We start from the raw sequence: 22,745 nt of genomic DNA, 5'->3' as shown, positions 1-22,745 counted from the left end.
ATGATAGATGGATGAACTAAGAAAAAAGGCAATAATATTGCCCTCCCTGTCCTGCCAATATGGGACAGCTGCTAAATAATGTATACAGTAAAAGCACGTACAATATGCAGTAATGGCAAGTACACAGGAGAACATATAATGTACGTTAAAACTGTAATACAGCGCAATGAATTCCACAACGATAGTAATACCTGTACGATAAAGACAACCAATCACTAAAGTGTGATGGCAAGTATGCGCGTAATCAGAGTGTCTCCACCACATTGTGCTTTGCTGCACAATAGCACAGAATGAAGCAGCTAGTGAGATACAAGCAATAGAAAATAAGGCATGCCACAGGCTTTTTGCATTTTTACAGTATAAACAAAATATTGGACGTAATAAGCATGGTTAATCAATCTAGCAGAATAGAATGATTATAGAAATCAAAATAGTAGTGCAATACAAAATATACAACTGCTCTCTAAACTGTAACGGCAAGTATATGCATTAGAACAATGGTGCAAATTCGCAAATTGTGCCTTGCTTGACTATATTGGTCCATGAATCAGCGAGATACTAGCAACAAGTCACAGGCCATGGAACAGGCTCTTTGATTTATCATTGTAACCCTAAAGCAACCAATGGGATCATTCTGATTAGCACGTCCAATCTTGCGACTGCAATAAATATAAATATCACAATAGTAACATGACGATACCGGTTACGAAAGTGTAATGGCAAGTATATGCATCAGGAAAACATTGTACATTGGCAAAATGTAACTTGCTTTAGACTAATTGCTAAAGCGCTGCAAAACAAGACGGGGCAAGAATTAACGCACAATGATATGAGTACCGACTTTCAACTCTTTATTCCTTGATGTATCCACGTATAAATACACACATGAACCACCAGAATGAAACTCAAAGGAACATTCAAGGGGTTTTATAAAGTAAAGTTATTCCGAACATTTCTATTCCAATTCCGTATTCAGCCCTCCGTGATTGGTTGAAAACTTTTTTTGACCACCCCCGCCAGACGGACCTTCACCTGTTTCTCACGCGACGTCATGAAAACCGCGATAGCTCCCCATCTGATATGGCGTGTACACACTGGTTATATATCATTTGACCGAACAAAAGAAAAATTGTTATTCCTGATTTGGCGCCTTTTCGACATTAGCCCTCGCCTATTGGTCAAGAGTTTTCGGGCTGCACCCACTTCATCTACGTGTCACGCGACGTCACAAAACCGCGAAAACTCAGCGCGTGAAATTGGCGTGTGCGCGTTAAAGATGCATTAATATGCCTAACAAAACTGAATATTTTTCTGAATAGCCGCAGGCTGCCCCATTCCGAATGGAATAAGAGATGGCCGCCGCCAATCACTCAGGCACTGGCTACTAGACTCTGCCGGAGGGCATGGGTTTATTTGCGTATAGTAAAGCTTTCTGCGTGGCCGTGTTATGTTTTCGAACACTTTTGACACCTTTACGACCTCTTCCTACCAATGCTTCTTTGTTGAAGATCCGTTGTAGTGTCATTCTTAAGCTTCCGTTGCATGCCGCCGCGATTTTCTACCAGCCGCCACGAGCTAAGTGAGGAAAAGCGCCCCAATCGCAGACGCCGGCACCACCGTCTTCATCCGGTTATCGATTTTCAGTGCAGTGGCTCGGCCCCATCGAATCCCTCTCCACTTGAGTGTGCTCCTCACCTCGTGTGAACCAATAAGATACGACAAGCCGCTCAATGTATGCAATGTTATTCGTTCGTCAAGCAAACAAACGTGACATCCTATGATCGAGGAGAGCGTTTGATTGCTCTGTTCAGACAACCCTGTGGGTCTCCGTCCGATGCTTGCGCCGGCAGTTACGCAAATTTGACGTCACGAGATTGGGATAAAAGCGCATTGGAATAGATTTACATTATAGGGCCCAAAGTCACAGACGCACACCGGTACAACTCAGCTTTTGTTAGTGCCAGCTATTACTTAATCATACGTGCAATATTTATTGCCTCGATAGTCTCACTAACCCGCTTGTCTTTGTGACGGCTGATAATATGGCTGTTCAAAGGCACACATGGATTGAACGGCTCCGATACCTAGATTGCGTCCCGCATTGATGGCAGTGAAGAGTGAAGTGGCTCTGGTTGCTCTCATTAACATTGTAGTCACTGTGGCCTGCACTGCCGTCAATGCAGGACTCAACCTATGCGATGGGGACGTTCAGGGTCATGCGCGCCTTTGTTTGAACACTCGGATTACGAGCCGTCAGACAAGCTGGTTAGCGAGCTTATCGAGGCAACAAACATTGCATGTGCAGGTAACACGCGTGAGAACATGGCATCACTCAAGCTATCATCTAGAGGTCGTGTTATTTAGATTGTTGGCAATCAGCAAAGCCCTGACTTGTATCGAATGTGCTTTTCAGTTTCATGCTGTTGGTTCATGCGTATGTTTATAAATGACAACAGCAAGAAATAAACAGCTGAAAGTGAGTGCTCGTGTCGTGTGCTCTTTCTTCTCGCGTCTTGCTTAACTGCTTTAGCACTTACGAATCGCCCATTCTCCCGACACGTATCGACTCTGCCTGACACTAGTACTGCACAATGCAGGGACATGCAAGCAACAAGACATAAGGCATGAAAGTGTGTTTGCCTTTTCGCATCATCATCATCATCAGCCTGGTTACGCCCACTGCAGGGCAAAGGCCTCTCCCATACTTCTCCAACAACCCCGGTCATGTACTAATTGTGGCCGTGCCATGCCTGCAAACTTCTTAATCTCATCCGCCCACCTAACCTTCTGCCACCCCCTGCTACGCTTCCTTTCCCTTGGGTTCCAGTCCGTAACCCTTAATGACCATCGGTTATCTTCCCTCCTCATTACATGTCCTGCCCATGCCCATTTCTTTTTCTTGATTTCAACTAAGATGTCATTAACTCGCGTTTGTTCCCTCACCCAATCTGCTATTTTCTTATCCCTTAACGTTACACCTATCGTTCTTCTTTCCATAGCTCGTTGCGTCGTCCTCAATTTGAGTAGAACCCTTTTCGTAAGCCTCCAGGTTTCTGCCCCGTAGGTGAGTACTGGTAAGACACAGCTATTATATACTTTTCCCTTGAGGGATAATGGCAACCTGCTGTTCATGATCTGAGAATGCCTGCCAAACGCACCCCAGCCCATTCTTATTCTTCTGATTATTTCCGTCTCATGATCCGGATCCGCCGTCACTACCTGCCCTAAGTAGATGTATTCCCTTACGACTTCCAGTGCCTCGCTGCCTATTGTAAATTGCTGTTCTCTTCCGAGACTGTTAAGCATTACTTTAGTTTTTTGCAGATTAATTTTTAGACCCACTCTTCTGCTTTGCCTCTCCAGGTCAGTGAGCATGCATTGCAATTGGTCCCCTGAGTTACTAAGCAAGGCAATATCGTCAGCGAATCGCAAGTTACTAAGGTATTCTCCATTAACTTTTATCCCCAATTCTTCCCAATCCAGGTCTCTGAATACCTCCTGTAAACACGCTGTGAATAGCATTGGAGATATCGTATCTCCCTGCCTGACGCCTTTCTGGTAACCATAAAACATCGATTAACTCCACTTAGCACGTGCAACTTTGCAAGTACAATGAATATAAAGTAAATGTTATACTATAATATGAAGATTACTATTACAAACAATACACAAAGTAACCAAACTGTAATGGTAAACTTATGCTTAAATAAGGTGTCTTGGGTAAACTATGCCTCGCTTGAGTCTAGCACTGCATTAAGCAGTGAGATACAAGCAACACATCATGCTGGCCGCAAGCTGTTGCATTATCACAGTGTAACCATAAAACATTAACTCTGGTAGGTTAAATCTTTAGACTAGGATAAATATAAATAAAAGAATACCATTACAATGCCAGAATTAAGAAATAATGCAGTGAATACAACTAATTAGGAATCGGTAACGCCAAATATGCGCACAAAGAAAATTGTGCAGCTTAGCAAATTGTGCCTTGCGCGACAGTAGTACTGAATGAAGGAGTAAGATACCAGCAACAACACATAGGGCATGAAATAGGCTATTTACGTTATCACAGGCTAACCATAAAAGATTGATTTCCAAAGTTTTGAAGTTTCAGAACACTTAGAAGTCGAAGTCTTACAACGTTGCAATGAGGGAAACGAATTTTGGAGAGAGGCAATGGTGCTTTTCCTTCGTGCCGTCTACCCTTGTTGCTCTGCCAGAATTCACACCTGCAATGGTTCCGAAGCAAGGATAAAATGTCGTTGCACTTGGCACAGCGAAAATATCTGTATTTTCTTCAATGAAATAACAAGAATGCTGCCCCCAACGACTCCAATATTTGATTCCTCTAAAGGCCGCATATAAGTAATCTTTAGAATTCAATACAAAGCCAGCTACTTCAACGAGGCTTTCAAGCTTCTTGTACTTAAAATGACCATCACTACTGATAATGTTTTAGACGTGCACAGCTGGGTCACACCTGCTATGTACAGTTCTTAATAGGAAAACAGCGCTTGTCATTACTGGCAAGAATAACCTTAATCACCCCAAAAACAGGACACTGTCCATCCGCCTCATAAAGACAAGCATGTCGTTTTTGTAAAACAGGCCGGCAATAGTAGCTCGACTGGCCGAGAATATATTACTTCTAATATTATAATATGTTATATTAATAGTTACTATTAATAATATATTACTTTTAGCTCACTTAAGAAGGCAGAAATATTGACTGAGCCATGAATACCTTCTCCCCTGTTTTCATAAATCTGATGACGCTGATCGCGCTCGAAAAGTGCGCGTCAAGGTCCTGAAATTCTGGCAATTTCTTGCGGACTTCAACCAAATAGCAACAATGGAAGAAAGCTCAACATGTTCAAGCTTTGAACCACATAGCCTCCCAGTGCGTTCTTGAAGTGAACTTCAAACGGTCCGTCCGCCAAATCACCATCTTCAAAATGAAAACTATTTATGCGCTGATTTGGGTCTTGTGGAGAGATCCACTTGAAACCCTTTACAAAATGTTTAAAGTAGAAAGAAAGGTCAAATGAAACTATGCCCCGAAATAAATCATGTGGCCAGACAAGGAGGCAAACCTAGAGCACACAGATAGAAGTAATTCAGTTGATTGAATAAGGAATTGAACTTCACTCCTTTTTTGTATGCTTGAACCATTGGCTTGCAAGGCTAACGAAGCCCTAATGTAATTGGCCAGTGCTGTGATTTCTGAAATACCTGACAGTGCATTTGGAAAAAAAAAGGTCAGCTATTTCGGCCATGCAAAACCTAGAGATGTGACTTGTAGGGTTAAATTTTTCACAAAGCCTTCAATTCCGTGGCTTCCAAGGTTGTCACTAAGGATGGTGGTCAAAGTGCCCAACAAACATATTCCCCTTGACGTTACAAATTCGCTAGTTTCCAACTTCTTCAAATCATTGAGCAAAGGCATAGGCACTTTGGTTTACCCAGAATATGCAAAATCATTTTCATTGCAGAGCAATCAAAACTTGAGGGAATGAGATGCATGCATATGTTTTACATGAGCATAAAATAAAGAGAATTAAATAAACGGCAAGATAATTGTGTTTCTTTTCTGCATTGCATTGATCCCACATGCTTTTCACATTTTAGCACATGTTCGTAAACACTAGACAGCAAAAATGCTACAGCACTATCATGAAAGTGGATTGAATGCAGGTAACTCTTGAAATCCGGCATTGCATTGATAAAACCATGTCGAATTCATTTCGAAAGAATAATGACCACCTGTAATTCTGAAGACACAAGTCAAGCAGATTGTTGATGGCCATTGTATCTTTGGAAGCCCTGACCAGCATTTTTCGGCTTACTTTTCATCTATTTATATGTGGTTCCCAAATGACATCTTATGAAATACCACGTTTTTATGTATGCGGGAAACGTTCCTTACGAACTCTAAGCACGGGATTCAAAACAGTTGTGATCAAAATTCCCCAGTACTGCCATAGAGTATTTCTCAGCGCACACAGGCCACGCCGTAATCTGACTGCTCTGTTCGAAGGATGCCCAAGTATGCTTTTCCAATCTTAGTTGCTGTCTTCTACGTTCAAGTTCAAAAATATTTTACAGTGACATATTTGAAGGCAAGATTTTGTAATGCTTCCGTGACGGTCTAGGCTGATTTACCAAGAACTAGTTGGGAAGTTCACATCACCTATGATGATGCTGAATGAATGGAGACAAATTTTGGAAAAGATAGCACTGGCTGCAGGAACTTGCCAAAACTTCATTAGCATATGCCCTGCCCAACTTCCTATATATTCGCAGTAAATGAGAATGTGACAAAGTTTTATTCCAATGCTACAGGGATATGTTCAAACGGCATACGAATTGAATGGCACTCGGTCTCGACAGACTCCCACGATGCTTCACGAGAACATCAAAACGCATTCAAAGGCTTTAGCAGTCACTTGCTCTATTGCAAAGGTGCTGCTTTTGCAATCAAACTTAACCTTTGTTCATTTGCTCGTTTTCAGCGTCCACGAACGCGCACGTTGGCGGTCAGTGCGCTGTCGGCAGCTGTCGCTGATACACCGATCAGTACTAGCTAGACCGACAACGACACCACCCCGACCAAAGGTTTGTCAGGCCAACGAAACACTAGATGGTCAGGCCAACGAAACACTACGCCGCCCATCCGCAGCAGATGGGCGGCGTAGCGAAACCCACGGCAATGAGGCAATCGCTCGTACAGCTGTGCTTGTTTGATACCTTATCTGTATTAAGAACAAGTGGTACGAGTGGCTACATTTCATACGTGCACACTTCAAAAGTCATCAGCGATAAAGGCTTGCCAAAATATTTCATATTATTCGACGACGGCCCCCTTCCGCGAGTTTAGAGTTCGCAGTGTTCGCCAGCGCGACTCCTACGCGATGTCAACAACTTGGCTATCAAGCGTTTCTCACGCGGCCGAACGCACCGGCGCATCCTAAAGTGCCATCGGACTGCATCAAAAAAGAAAGGTACAACCTGTGAAGAACGTAATAGATTATTTTATATAAGTAGAGCGCAGCTTGCGCTTTATCTCGTGCAAATGAGCAATAGCGTTCTGTGCATGGCCATGTACAGAACATAGCACTAGAGTGCCGTCGTCATCGGCGCATTCCCGCGGAAAGTCCGTGCTCCCGTAGTGAATGCAGAACAGTTTACTCTTGTATCGAAGCTGACCATTGATCGAGTACTTGAGCTGTCTGCTCAAGAAACAGCAGAAGAACGCAAGCAGTAGATATCGAAGTCAACAGCCACAGTGCCGAAGCAGACACGCGGCGCGGCTGAGTGGGGAGGTCGATGCGATCGCTTTGGTCGGTGGGGACTGTGCTCGCATTTCAAAGCAGCTTCAAACTCAAATGTCGACTTAGTATCCTTGAAAAATGTACTGCGGCAGTGAAAACTCGGCAGCAGAGTTAAATGACATTTGATTCGTCGGCATTTCAAATTACAGCGTAGCAAGGGTATGATTAGTTCTTTTTCTACAACGAACGCAATAAACAGGCGATGCCTTCGACTTTTCAGAATGCGTTGACCCGTGCAACGCTATTATTGCATAAGCATCCTTTGGCCAGTAACCCAGCCTCGTCACGCAAGAAGGCTAATGCCTTGCATCTGCAGAAAAATGCGTAATTTGTAGACATTTAATCGTTATTAAAGTCTAAATTTATATGATTGGTAATTTTATGAGCAATAAGGAACAATTCAAGGAAAACCAAATAAATATAAAGAGAATACCAATATAGATAATAGAGAAGACTCCTAGAATATACATGGGGAAGCTTATAGTAGGGGTGGCCCAAAACGAATTTGGAGGTGGGTCAGCTGAAATTTTGAGGTGGGCCAACTTAGATTTAGCGGTGGGCCAACTAAATCTGGGAGTGGGCCAACTTAAACCTGAGAATGGTCCATCTTGAAATTTTTGGGTTGGCCAACCTAAACATTGGGGTGAGCCAGCTTAAATTTGGGGGTGGGTCAACCTAAATTTAGGGGTGGGCCAACTTGAAGTTTGAGGGTGGGTCAAATGAACTTTGGGGGCGAGTCTACCTGAAATTTAGACATGGGTGAACTGAATCCTCTATGTTTATTTTTTTGTGGAGGGGGGGGGGTCCACTTGAATTTAGGCGTTTCCCGAGGTAAACTTGGGTGTGGGCCAACTAAATTTGGAGCTATGCCTTCGCACACTTATGCCACTCCAGTGGAATTACTGCATTCTTTTTCGCCCGAAAATAAAACGCGCAATCTTAAATCTCGCAATATCAACAGGGTTTACAAATTTAATTGTGTCTGCGTGAATAAAAAAGCAATAACAAAAAACGTATTGTCACGCTGCAGGACACAACAGAAGGAAGAGGAAGTAGGGGTGTGCCCGAGGAGCTGCCCGATGCCTGTTGGCCTTGCATGACCGTCCTATCCCTTGGTCTATGTTAATCACCTATCATCTTATAAATAAACCCAGCCCATGCGTAAAAATTTTGGTGGTGGTGCTGAGTAGATCACAATAGAGGACCGAGCTATACTACCCCTTCGACGCAGCAAACACTTGGCCGGGGCTACCACCGGGAGTCGCTGACATGATAGAGTCGGACGAAGGCAACGTTCGCGAGGAAACCGCGGAAGAAAGCATTCGCCTAAGGCAAGCTGGCTACTGGATACCTCACCGAGAAGTACGTATATTCTGAGGCAAAGCGAATGAGGACATCGAATACTGGTTGAGCCACTACAATGAATGGAGCGCGTCTGTGCAGCTTTCTAACATTGTCTTTTTCTTTGCCGGAATTGCCCTCATGTGGTTCAAGAAGAACAAGGGATCGCTCCCAACTTGGGACAGCTTCGTCAAAGAGATAACGAAATGCCATGGTGATTAGCTTTCAAAAAAGAAAAAGGCTCAGCAGACGATTTCACGACGAGCGCTGCTACGGTGAGAGAAGTGCACTACCCACATTGAGGAAATCCTCACGCTTGGCGGAATTATGAACGAAAGTATGTCGGATGAGGACAACGTTGGACACCTACTCAATGGAATCGCTGAAGATGCATATACTTTTTTATCTCTAAGGACAGCCTCACTACACCGTCCGACTTAAGGCGTCACTGCCGTACGTTCGAGGTTCTTGAAACACGCCGCATTATTGCCAAGTTTGGTCGGCTGGACAACGTGACCAACGTAGCAATTGGGGACGTATCTACCTCTGACGACCTTGTGGATTTAGTACGACGAGTTATCAGAGATGAGCTGCTCATCTTCAAGGCGCAGATGCCAACCGCGTATGACACGAATGCTCCGTTGAAGAGCGCTACTGCGAGGCACCGGCAGCCTGGCCACGACCTGCCTACAGCGACCATCCCGTTTACGACAACACTTATGCCCAAAACACCATAGCCCTGTCACAGCCGACGAGTTTTGAACGTCGATATGACAAACAGCCGCGACGTGCGTCTCCCGTCCACAACACGCCTTCGAAATCTGTGCCCATCTTCAATGAAAATCGCAGGCCGCCTGTTTGCAACAGCTGCAGGGCTCAGGGACACATCGCGAGGTATTGGAACTGTCGCACACAGCGTGCTCCGCGAGGTCTCCTATATTAAACCCGAATGCAAGAAGCTGCATCCTGGCATCCTGGCTACAGCAGATGACGTTGCATATTTCCTGCTGTACTCCGTGATTCTCCGACACGGTGCTCCACGCGTTGTGATTGGTACTCGTGGATGGCAGTTTACTGCGGACCTTGTTGAAGAGCTTCTGCATCTTTGCAGATGTGATTACCGGCACTCGAACCCTTACCACCCGCATATCAATGGCCCCACTAAGCGCATGAATCCTACCCTGACCAACATGCTTGCCATTCATGTCTCCACAAATCACCAAAATGGGCATTCTATTTTAACGTTTGTTACGTACTCTTACAATACTGCCAGCCTTGAAGTCACAGGTTATACGCCTTTCTTTCTTCTGTACGCGTGCAACCCCCGGAGCTTTGTCCACCATATCTTTCCCTGGTCTCCACCTGACTCTTCCATAGGCCGGACTTAACGTCGTGCCGCAGAAGACCGTCGACTGGACCGCCTCCGGGCTTTCTCCTCTCAAGATCGTGCGAAGGCTCGTTATGACGCTCTACATATGCTCGTCACATTTGCTCCTTGGGACTTTGTTTGGTCTTAGATACCGGTACGGAAAAAGGGGCGGTACACAAAGTTTCTATCGCGATACACCGTCCGATACGTCATACTGAAACGCTTGAGTGGCGTGGCATACGTGATCACAAGAGTGACTTCGCATAACCGGTGGTCACATAAACACAAGTCGTGCACGTCGCCCGACTCAAACTGCACCACCATCTGGCTACACAACGCGCTCAGAGAGCTTTTTCTGCCCCCTGAGAAGCTGTCACGCTGCAGGATACGGCCGAAGGAAGAGAAAGTAGAGGTGTGCGCGAGGAGCTGGCCGCTGCCTATTGGCCTTGCATGACCGTCCTGCCCCTTGCTCTACGCTAACCACCTATCATCTTGTAAATAAACCCATCTCATCCGTAATAATATCCTTGTGAGCTGTACTTGGACGAGGAAGGAGTTTGAAAAATCCGCGCTTTTTGACGTTCTTCAGAGCCAACCAATGGCGTACTCCCCAAGCCTAAAAACTACGCGCGTTTATTCACTCGGGGTTTTGTGGTGCGGATACCTGCTAACACAGCAAAATTTCTGCACCTTTCATTTTTCCGTAAAGTATGGCGCTCTTCCGTGTTTCTAACTTCCACTCTCCCTCTTTTGTGCTATATGTATTCTTTATCACACACAGTGAATCAGAAGTGGTGAATTCGTAGTGATGAGGCTATCGTGCGCACGCTGTTTCGAAAGAATAGCATTTGTGCCTCGCGCAAACACAGACGTGCCTTTGGCTGCTTGCAAGCACATCACGACGCTCCAAAATACTTGGAAAGACGCCATGTGTTAAGGTCTCTAGCGGAAACGAAAGCGATTTGCCCACTCAAGGTTTTGCAAGGTCCCTCAGCCATTCTTTTTCACTGCCCTTTTAATGGCGGTACAAGCTGGCAACAAGAAGTGGAAAAACCAGCATAATGTGAATTATTCTGAGCCAGTAAGAATGTGCACCACTCACCTTTTGTGTGAATTCTGTGACCGTTGAAAATTACAGTCGCAGCACGCCGGTACTACCGCTGGTCCCGTTCATCCACTCAATGCATGAATACAGGACCGCAGAAAAAGTAGGGACTTCGGAATGTATACTCTTTCTCCTTCTGCATAATAACTTTTTTTGGCGCCTAATATATATGAACTGGCTGATAAAGAGTGGTAAGTGTTTTTCAAATCAGTTTTTTTTTTTGTAACAGAGATGCCCACGTGATGAACCATTCGGTGGTTTGGAGAGTAGCGGCTCCAGAAACAGAAAATTAGTTTTTTTTTTTTTCGTGAACCTGTTTCTGTTGAGGGCGTAAAACATATATATTTTTTGTATGAGAACAGAAAGTTTCCGTAAATGTACCTGTTATTTGACCCACATTTCTCACAGTGTATACTACAGAACTTTTCTAGCAAGCCTCAAAACGACATCTTTCAGCACTCCCAATTAAGGTGCCATTGAACTTAATGCTTCTAAACAGCATGTCTCAAGTCTCAAGCCAGCTGCGGGGACCTTTTACGAGTTTGGATGTGCGAAAAATGTTAGCTTTGTAAACAGCATACCACGCGTGGTGTTACGGGAGATAATAACATTATTTCGATAATAACATTATAGCCCATTTTCGAGCGTAACTAACATCAAGCTGCCGTTGTCGCTTTCATCTTTGGAATCGCGCAGGAATAGAGCATTACTTTGTCTTCTGTACAAAATCATGCATATTGTACGCCCATCTACTTCACCACTCGTTCGACCCTCCCGCACATCTAAACGCCTCATTAATCATCTCAGTTTCCAACGCACCTTCGGTCACACCAATGCATTCAACTGCTCAGCTTTGCCACGTACGATTGCACTGTGGAATGGTCTACCTGATAACATGGCTGACATTAATGACCCATTAACTTTCAGACAAAAAATCGCTGCATATTTGGCTAGTACTTAGCTAAAGACAAGTATCTATTTAGTTTTGTTCCTTTTAAGTTCATTGTTATTTATTTATGTAAGCATTTGTTCTAAGGTTGTTTGCCTTACTGTATACTGAAAAGCTAATGCCTGTTCGTTTACCTTCCTTGCTTTTTATCGTTGTTTATTTCGCGTTCTTTGTTTATTATTTGATTCTCGTTTTGTTCATATTTATGTAACAAAACCAATGTTTTTGCTCCGCAATTGTTATCTGTACCGCCCCCCTCACGCAATACTCCTTCTGGAGTCTGTGAGGTATATGAAATAAATAAATAAATTTATCAAAAAGGGGCCTTAGCAATCATATCATCATTAGCCAATTATCTTCTAAGCTAGAAACTAGGGCAGGTGAATTAATACAGTATGAGTAGAGGAACAGTTGTTGGTAAATACCTTGTTGCAGCACAGACAACACCCGCAAGATAAAGCCCTACGAATCCAGGAACTTGCACTAGACGTGTGTTGATGTAGTACGGCACAATCTGCAAACAGGTTTCAAAAAAGAATAGGCAAGGAATACCGTGTTTGACCCATTTCTTGAAATAACGTCAGTGTTTCGGCAGGCTTAATGTTGACTTTTGCTCATCGCTGCCAATATCAAGATGTTTCCTTCGAAGAATAAGAATAGCAACAGCTCTGCCCGAGATGGTTCATAATATTTCTTTATTAGGTAACGTGTGCAAACACATAGCGGGCGTTTAAATTCAAAACAAGCTTTCCTGTTCACCGTCACATCTAAACAAACTACTGAGTGTCAGACATCGCAGGCACCATTTCTAGTATAACAGGCCAAACCGGGATGGGCACAGACATAAAGAACGTGCTTGCGTTGAGGCTTATATGCACGTTGACTACTCACAGGTGAAAAAAATTTATCTAGAATCCACTACTGGAACTATCTCTGCCCTTGTTGCCTTGGGGTGCAAAAGATAACGGACCAATATCCCCCGAATGTTACCTGGAGATGCCTGGGAGATCCAGACATTCATCCAGCAGTAATCCCATATCAACTGCAGCTATCGTCGTTGGTCTTGTTTATGCTCCCCTAGAGCTATTCTTTTCATCTACGAACACCAGAATCACAGGACGACCTACATGTATATACCCTCATGTTCTTTTTTATCTTTGTTGACACCATTTTAATGTGTTGCGAAATCGAAGTAGGTTATGTAGGAGAAAACGGTTTACTGATTATTTGGTTTTCTGTGGCCACGCTCAAAGGTCTGGACGTTTTATTGTCTGCTTGGAAAAAAAATGAGCCTAATCTGAAGACGCCTTGTTTATAGATTGTTAAGGCACCAACTACCAGACTACGATGCTTTTCCAGAATTCTAGAACATAGGGATTAATAATATTTCAGAAGCATTGAGACAGAACCGCGATCATTAATGCATGTTCTTAAGCTTCAGCGCCATTCAGTCCTCTTCCTTCTAGAGTTCAGTCGTCTACCAAGCTGACCGCACCGATGCGAACGTGCGGATCAAATCGCGATCTTTCATCTAATAAGTAAAGAAAACCTAATTAAAAAGCAAAAGTATTTCGATATCTGCACCCTGGAAGCCATCCATTTCGTGACATCTCCGCTGGAATGTGGCAAATGGCTGTGAAGTGCTCGTTCACTGATGTTTACAAAATATAGCCACGATAATTTTATAGCATTTCTTAGAGTAATAAAAGCACAAGTGGCCATTTTCATAAGTATACGCCGGAGGAAAAAAATTATGTCTTTACATATCGAACCTACACACATCTAGGAGCCTCAAGACGTCGATGAACATTGACACGCGGTTAGTACAGACAATTCTGGAGGATGACAAACTAGCCTAGCCGCGTATCGTACAATAGACAATGACTGTTTTACAGACAATGCGCCAAATACTCACTTGATCAACGCGATCGACAGCACCCGACAACAGTGGATCGCAACCTCGAAACCATAGGGTCAGTGCCACGCCCATTGAGAAGAGCGTGACGTAAGTGGAAAAGAAAAGCACAGAACTGACAATCGCGGTCCTGCAAAGCATGAATAACAGGTGCGTTAGAGTTTTGTCTTCTATTCGATTGACTCGAAATACGGAATGTATAATACGATATTTTTCACAGCTCCGGGCTACAAGTGTCGTTTTCAAAAGAATAGAGCTCTATTCCTGTATTTTTATGGTTACAATAACTGAACAATCAGCATTTCGCTCGATTATAATGAAGAATCCAGCAAAAATCTATCGTATTCGTTTTGTGATTACGTGGTGTTCTTTTTTCATCTGTATTGATTTATTTGCTTCTTTTCAATCTTTCCTCGCTTAACTATGTGGGGAAATATGAACGGCCAATACCCACTAAAAACATCTGTTCTCTTGTCCGACCAATAATCAAAATAACTCCGTTTCACCATAAGCATTTTCAGACTTTGTTCATATTTTTGTTTGATTGACAAACTCGTTACACAATGTGAATAGGCAAAATATTTTGGCACAGCGCGGAACACTGTAACCCAACTTACCAGTGCTTGTTGGTGAATCATGAAATAGTCTGGTATATAAATTTAAATTGTCCTATTTCTGATCACTTCCATGTTCACCTAATTGGACGCACCTGAACCACCCTGTAGATTATCGAATTCGTCAAAATGACACCACCCTTCGGAGCCCTCTCCTCACGGAAATCGTATGGGAACGAGGCGGCTCACATGAATGCTCGAGGTTTCGTCAGCCGAGCAGGTGAGCCGGACGTTCCAGGGAGGTCCACGAGAGATGGGCTGGTGTCCTTTCACCACATTACTAACCATTACAAACTTGAGCGGAGAATTTACCCTCCACCGGACAAGCAATTGGTGATTCCGCAGGAAAACGTCTGGCGAAGATTGCAGACGAGATCTTTCTATAGCCCATACGTGTTAAACAAAATCTACCCGGACGTTCAGCCGGAATGCAAATGGTGCCAGGAACTGGCCACCTATGACCACATATTGTGGAGCTGTAGCATAGCGCTGCCACCAGCGGATATTATGCGCGATCCTTCTCTCGAGCAGTGGGAGGCCGTGTTGGCCAGCTCAGACCCGGTCGTCCAGACCAGGGACATGGAGTGGGCCACCCAGGTCGCCGTCAGCCATGAGCTGATGGCCATCTAGCACGGAATCATCCGCACATGCGTTCTGACGAAAATAAAGTTTTTCCATCCATCCATCCATCGACAGCGTCACATAGTTCATTGAGCGCAAATGTCGGTGGCGTCTGGGCAGCGAAATTCTAAATTGGCTGCGTCGCCGCCTCACGAGAGCCGGAGGCAACCTCGCAACGCTAACTCGCGCTTGCTTGCGTATTGCTGGTTCGCGTATTGCTGGCTCGGGCCTCGACGGAGACGAGTGGGCAAAATGAAACAGCTGCTGCCGCCCTCTTGCGTGAGGAAGAGCGCATCGTCACGACGCCACGTAACCTTTGCTCTCGGAAGCATGTGCCATCCCCGCATTCCTTGGCCGCGCAAGCTGTCACGTGCGTTCTAACTGCGCCTCGGTACGGCCAAATCAAAACGCGCTCGCTGCCAAGGGCCACTTATCGGCGTTCAACTGGCGAATAATCCTTCCTCAGAAACAACTCCCAAAATGTGTTTGGGTTTCCTGAGATTTTTTCATCGCGTGTAATCGTTCCAGATTCCATTTCCGAAGCACATGATCCGTATTAGAGGTCCGCGTTTAAAGTGTTATTTTGTCCAGCGCTGCAAATGCGTTATTTGAATGTCGCATTATTTTGCTGTAGAGAACTCACAGCCAGGACGTCTTTTTAGCTGTTGTGGTACACACATTAGCACCAAAAATTATTTGTTGTGTCACAACTATACTTCAAACTTGCTATGCAAGTACAGCATTTTCCGGAGTACATGTCGTAGTTTTCTTTTTCGAAAACTCCTTCTTTGGTTCGTACCCAATGGCGAAACTTCGATATTCCTCAAAAGAATGTACGCTGGCGGGACCTATGTGTGCCTCAGTTTTAACGATTTCAAGAAACCCGGGGCGAAGCGGCAAGCTCGGCCTCCCTCATATGGGGGTCTCCGTGGTTGGAGGTCACGCGTACTACTTCGCTTTTACAGTTTAGTTTTCTTTGAAAAAAGAAGTTCTGCCCGTGAAACTGACGCAATAAATAAAAAATGGCTCCACAATTTTTATGGGCTCTTTGTGACGCCACATATGCGCCTTTACAAAAGCGCAAATTGGTTATCGGCGTTTTCAGTCGCCCCCACATGACGTCGCAGTTTGGCAGCTTCTAGTAGCCACTTCGGTTTAGTATGCGTGTGTTCAGGTTCAGGCAGGCCCGTTCAGATCGTTCGCCCGTTCGTCCTGAGCCCCATACGCCACAGGAGCAGTGCGAGCAACATGCCTGCAATGACTCGTATTAGTTATTCACAGGTACAGAACGGTATGCTTTTGAAATGTAAGATCAATACTGCACAAACGCCCGATTGTATTAAATTACACACACATCGGGCAACTAAGTTTACCTTTGGGCGTCTTTGAGTGTTCTGGATGCTAGCAACCTTTGTGCCACCACTTGGTCGAAACACAAGCGGCACGTTGCTGGAGCGACTGCACCGAAAAAACAACTCCATATATTTTCATCGATGGTAAAGTCCAGGCTGTAGCTGTAAAAACAAGCACATTTTTTAGTTCAACGTTTTTATTTCCTAGCGGCAAAGCTTATTGCATCATAAAAGTATATGACTCATAAAACGGCAGTGTTTTCTAAAAAGGACGCTATCACACCGAACATTTTCTATTTTCTGTGATCAACCTCGAAAATAGCGGTGTTATTAGTGCATCTTAGCGTACATTTAGAACTGTGTTCAGCAGTGAGAGAACAGTCTCTAGAGCAACAGAACACGCTTATAAAATAATTTTATTTCACAAGATTCAGATGACACAAGGTTTACACTGTGATACCTTCAAGCACTGCAAATGTGTTTCATCTAAGATTTTTAATTAGATCCGCCCACAGTGCCACAACAGTCATTCACAATCAAGTATATGCCAAAATGTGATATTTTAATTCAACACAAACATGTGATTTACAATTACGTACAATTCTTAAGTGAGATATTATAAAGGATGCATAGATTTCTTGTGCACTCACTTTGCGATATATTTACTGAAGTCCAGGTCATTCAGCGGAAGAACTGCGGAGCCTGGTGACATGAAATCGATTACAACCTTCGCAATAATGGCTGCTTGTGCGCAAAAGATTATCAGTAGCTGCACACAGTCCGTCAAAACGACACCTCGAAGTCCGCCCTTAAAAGAAAGAAATCAATTAGTGCATATATAGCATTGATTATTTCGCTCCCTGGTGACAATATTTTCCGCCACATTGAAAGCGCACTCCTGGTAATGGCGGCATGATATTTAAATATTCATAGCCATACGTGTATGCTTTCTTCAGCACAGCAAATGCGAGCTAGGAAACGGTCCGCAGAAACATCAATTCAAGCGCAGTAAAATAACTAGCTGCCAGAAAAAATTACCACCTTCATAACTCAGTAACACTGCGATATCGACTTACCATGGCAGTAATTGACGAAGAGACCAAAAAAAATCGACGCTTATAAGTCGGTAAATAAAGGTAATAAGTACGCCTATTTCTGCTTCAATGGAAGCCAATAATAAAAGAGGAGGAGTTAGCGCTAGATAAATATTTTACGTATGGTTAAGAAAGCAGTGCCATAGCTTGATCAAATATTGTTATGAGTCGTTAGGCAACCATTCAGCTCGGGATAGTGTCACCGATAAAATGTTTATGGTGAGTAAGTTTTGCGGATTCCATCAAGGTGGAGGAAGACCGATGAAAGGGGGAAACCTGTATCAACACGTCTTCTAGCACGAAGTAAATTTTTGTTCCAGCGCAAAGCTTTCTTTATGAGAAAGCCGTGCAGGGTTTCTCTGAAGACTCGTGCCACAAGACGGGTGATTGTCAATTTTTGCTCCTTCATGAAAAGCGTATAAAGAAGCCCTGTATTAGACCACAAATTCTCGTGTGATGAAGGAGATATGTTTTCTCATGGTAAGAAAGGAATCGATTATTCCTTTCCACTGAAGCATATCTAGAAGCTTGATTTCGAGCTTCGTATTTTGTTGGATACAGCTCTCGTAAACTACACAAATACGCAAACTCACACACAAACTCAGCACGGATCCTGAATCCTCGGTAAGCCTTCTCTAGTGCCGAAACTCATCATTCGAAAACCAGCTGCAATGTGTTTAGGTATTTATTCAAGAAGTATTATGCTAACCTCGATACGGAAATAGCGATGGGGCCATGAAATCGCCCGCAAGCTATGCTCGACGTACATGCTATAGGCGCGTCGAAGCTGACATGCGCGAAGCTTTTTAAAAGAAGGCCTACTAGTTACGACAATGGCACAATAATGTTTTGTTAGGAGACACTTTGCGAACGCTGGTAAGCATTTCTGCCGCCATTGACTGGCTAATCAGTCGAAATTAATTTCCGATACTCAATATGGCTTGAATAACTTCGTAACCTCGTATGTCAAACATCGCATCGCATTCCAAAGCGTCATGTTGAATCGCTTCCAATTCGCTACTTCTTCCTCTGTTGTTTTACCGTGCTTCGAAGTTGTTTCGAAAACCACGAAGAGAAGCGTGATGTGAAGGCGTGTCCGTGTGTTTTGCCCGCGCGACCGTAGCGCTGCTACTCAACGACTGATTTGGTGACCGTGAAAATGTCAGAAGGCGAGTTCATAGCTGTTGGCTTCCGCTACGAGCAAGCAGCCGCGTCACGCTGCTTGCTAGGACTTTACACACCGGCTCATGCAGGCGATAAGAATTACGGCTGAGGCGAAGCAAAAAAAGAACGTCTTGTCTGTAATTGTACGTACGTACATAACCTTCTGAAAATCCTTGCCTCACTTAATCGCAAAATGAAAAAAATTCGCCTACGATTACGATAATCCCTAATGCACAATTTGACCGCAGCTCTGTACGTGTTTTCACTTAGCTATATATCGAGGCAAAAAATTTGAGAGATGCATGTAGCAGAGTCCGCGATCCCCGAAAATCTAATCTGTGGGACAAGTGTATCAGTTTTCACAGATGACTCGTCGAACGTTTCAGTGTAATCGCTGGTGCCACGTGGCTTTCTGAAAGCACTACACAATCCTCGTTGCACATACATTCAGATTACAAAACAAGCGGAAGCAATCACAATCGCAACAAGCGCGAACTAGACCGAACCAAGCAAACCAAACAAGCGCGAGTTAGAGCTGACACCAGCAGACGATAGTACGAAATGAACTGTGCTGCAGAGACCTGACACTAGTACGCATTGTTACGTCGGATTTGCTGAGGCTGGCGATCTTTGGGGAAGCGACAGTCCCCAACCGAACGGCCTCACCATATCTACTGCGGCGACTCGCTTTGTAAGGACGACAATACGACAGTCCCCAGCCCGTCGGCGCCACCATGTCTAGGCGCGGTCGGCGGACCAAGCATTGATAGTGAATTCGCCGTCACCCTCGTGGTTTGTTTAAAGCGGTTAAACTCATGGAAGAAGGTGTTTTGCGGCGGCGTCTCACGGGTCTTAGAAGTCGTCAGTGAATGGACAGAAGCGGCAGCCACTGTCTGCGGGGTCAACTCTGGGAGCAAGAGGCGCCTTCTCAGGGCAAGACCCGTGTCTGCGAGAACCTTCTATCCTCGGTGTAGCTAGTGAAACCTGTGCGGAGGTGAGTGTGTAAGCCTTCCTCTCAAAAGCGGGTCGCTTACGATGACTTTGGACGCTCCGAATGGGTCGATGGAAGAAAGGCCGTTTTCCCTGACTTAGGGATCTGGGGAGGACAGAGTGTTTATAAGCAGCCGTGGTGCGGCTGCTAGGTGTGCATTCCACTTTCAGTCAAGCTAGGCTGATGAACTGCAGCGTTCTCATGTAGATACTGTAAATAAATCTCATATTCCTTGTTCTCGATGAGAACAAGTCTCTCCCTTCAACAACGTCCTCAGCGTACATAACTTTGACGACGGCATGGGCCAGCTACCCTCTATTTCATGCCCGACCCCAACCATTAAAGCATCGAGCGGTCGGGTGGGTTCGCATGACACCAGTTTCTCGCGCAAACTTCACTCAAGTGCCCGCTCTCATTAGTCACTGCAGTTCGCGGCTCACGTCTTCCATATTCCGTTCCCTGTTTGCTCTTTGATCTACCGCTGTGCTCGTTCCCTCAGTTATGACGCCGCCGACGACGACGCACGCCGGAGGAACGGTGTCGCAAGAGCTACGCTCTAAAAAAATCAAGCCGCGGTTGCTTGGCAGCTCCACTAGTCAAGATCTACGCTATCGCCTTGTCACTTTTTCGGCGTCACCAAGTAAGCTATTGAGTTATGTTGGTTCTTTGAAACCCCCATTTGAGAGCGCTGGTGTCGCGCGTGCCCAACGCGCGGGCCCACATTAACTTCGCTTTCTTTTTTTGCGTGTCAAAAATACAGGGTGAATTGTAGCGAGTTGTCAACTGTTGAAATTTATGTTTTCAAATGCGATGCGCAATTTCACATTCGATCTTACGGAAATATGCAAGTACTTACGTATAGCCGGGGAGTTTTCGTTACTTAGGAAAATATTGCAACGGAAGAATTCACCAATGTGAGCAGGTTAACTGCTAGGAAAACAGTGTTGTTGATCCCATGTTTCATATCTCCTAGCTCATTTTTTTAAGAAGCTTCTCTTTCATTAGCTAGAACACATAGGAGCTATTGGTACCTGTATATCTCATGACAGCGTGTCGCAAGCCCCATGGCTGCAAGACTAGCGTGGCTTCCGAGATTGTGTGGCACACGTGGTGTCCGAATGAGGCGAAATGCGCCGGCAGGCAAAGAAAGGCACCCGCAGGGAAGGACTGAACAAAAGAACGATCCCCTCCGAAAACATGGCGATGAACATTTGCTCGTCAAATTTGATATATCTCTGCGCTGGTTCCCAACAGCGTGAGCGCGTTGCGAACGGAGCGCAGTGTGGCGCGACTGCCTCGCAAATCTGGAGATTGCGAGAGGCAGCGCATGAGTGACGTGTGGGCACGATTCACAGCAGCCGCCGCAGGCGCCTCCCAGCCGACGCACGCTACTCCGGCGCCATCGAGTAGCCATCATCTCCGCAGTTCCTTTTTATGCTCACGCTTTCGCCATACCCTCCTCCTCCACTTTCCTCCTCCCTTCTTTAAACCCTCGCTGCCCTCCGCGTTCGCTCTTTCATCCTTCGCTATGCTCGTTCGCTTTGTCACGTCGACACCGACGCTCGCCGCAGGAACGGGCGCCTAAGGGCTGCGCTCTAAAACTTATTCCGGTGGGAAAGGCTCACGTAGCTCTTACCAGTGCTGTGTAAATAGTTCCTGATAGTCCAATCGCAACATTGCACCAGAGCAGAGGTGCATGGAACACTGAAAAACAAACAGTTGGAATGCAAGCCAGCAGGAGAAAGTACTCTTATTGAGTGAGATGAATATACAAAACGGCACTTATTGTTACCCCACCGTAAAGTAATATAGTTTGCTTGACTTACAGTTGGGTTGATTGGTCCACCGTCAAGCTTGCAGCACATATGCCCCTTGAATGCTGACATCTAAGCATAACCTTAACGTGATACCGCAATATTCTAACATGGTATTCTAACAAATCAGCAGAACGGATGAAAAGCACGCGGATAGACACATCAAACAAATTTTTAACATGTTCATGTGCGGGGAACACTTCACAGGACCGTATATTGAGCTACTTTCTGTCAGTTTTATACTTCACGTGTCAGGGCGGCTCATTGCGCTACTCTGTGATCTATTATCGTGAGTGTACAGTGCGAAGGTTGAAGGTAGGCGTAGACAGAACAAGCACAAGAACTCGTACTTGTCTTGCGTATGTTTACGCTCAGACTTCGCGCTGTACACTCAAAATTATATTTGGCATATATCTATGCTTGCTTTTTTACATTAGAAATGGCGCAGGCTGAGTGAACGCGCAAGGTGCTTTCATTCACCCGTGATATCATAAAGGTTGAACAGAAATGTTACGTTAGCAATATTCGTGTGTCCAAACTGACGTTCATGTTCTCGCAAAGCTCAACTCCAAGATTTTCGATTACTAATCAGTGATTCATACGTGCTATGGTTACCCCGCTTTACAATATAGAAAGATTCATTGCATTTGTGTGACTGGTCATTTCTTCCCTTAACCAGAATTACATGTTCGTCAGAGACGTTCACATGTCTGTACTCTCTAATGCACTTGAAGACAATAGAAATTTCGTGTATTGACTTCGTTGGAATGGTTCGCCATTTGATCACTAAAGGAGAACTGACACAAAATTTCGAAGTCGAGATAACTTCTGACGTCAATTTCTCTCGCAGCGCCCACAGCATCAGCAAAATATCATAGTATAGAGCCAACTCCAGACTGCAGAAAATTGTCATCGCTGGGCGAAGAAATTAGGACGACAACGAATACGGCGACGACATCGCGGGATACGTGCCTACGCAGATGGAGAAAAACAACTAGCAACAACGAATACATCGCATGGGCATTCGCGTCACACTTTTGTGCGATCAGCTGACCAGCTGTAATTACGAACGTATCGGTTCCTCT

General features: G+C 44.8%; 1 protein-coding gene across 6 annotated transcripts in view; it reads right to left on the bottom strand.

Moving 5' to 3' along the window:
* LOC142591182 (sodium-coupled monocarboxylate transporter 1-like) overlaps positions 1-22,745 on the bottom strand; it is a 133,127-nt gene that overhangs the window by 64,678 nt on the left and 45,704 nt on the right. For all 6 annotated transcript variants that reach the window (XR_012830378.1, XR_012830379.1, XM_075703549.1 and 3 more), the window contains exons 5-9: positions 21,483-21,550; positions 17,248-17,405; positions 16,619-16,759; positions 14,011-14,140; positions 12,521-12,609 (exon numbers count right to left, since the gene is read on the bottom strand). Coding sequence is in view for 4 of the 6 variants with exons in the window: in XM_075703549.1 (XP_075559664.1) it covers positions 12,521-12,609; positions 14,011-14,140; positions 16,619-16,759; positions 17,248-17,405; positions 21,483-21,550 (586 nt within the window). In the remaining 2 variants the exon portion in view is untranslated. The remainder of the gene's footprint in view (positions 1-12,520; positions 12,610-14,010; positions 14,141-16,618; positions 16,760-17,247; positions 17,406-21,482; positions 21,551-22,745) is intronic.

Source organism: Dermacentor variabilis, chromosome 8, assembly GCF_050947875.1.
Source record: "Dermacentor variabilis isolate Ectoservices chromosome 8, ASM5094787v1, whole genome shotgun sequence".
Taxonomy (NCBI): domain Eukaryota; kingdom Metazoa; phylum Arthropoda; class Arachnida; order Ixodida; family Ixodidae; genus Dermacentor; species Dermacentor variabilis.
Note: the sequence above shows the minus strand (reverse complement) of the source record. Positions and strands in the feature narration are given on the sequence as shown.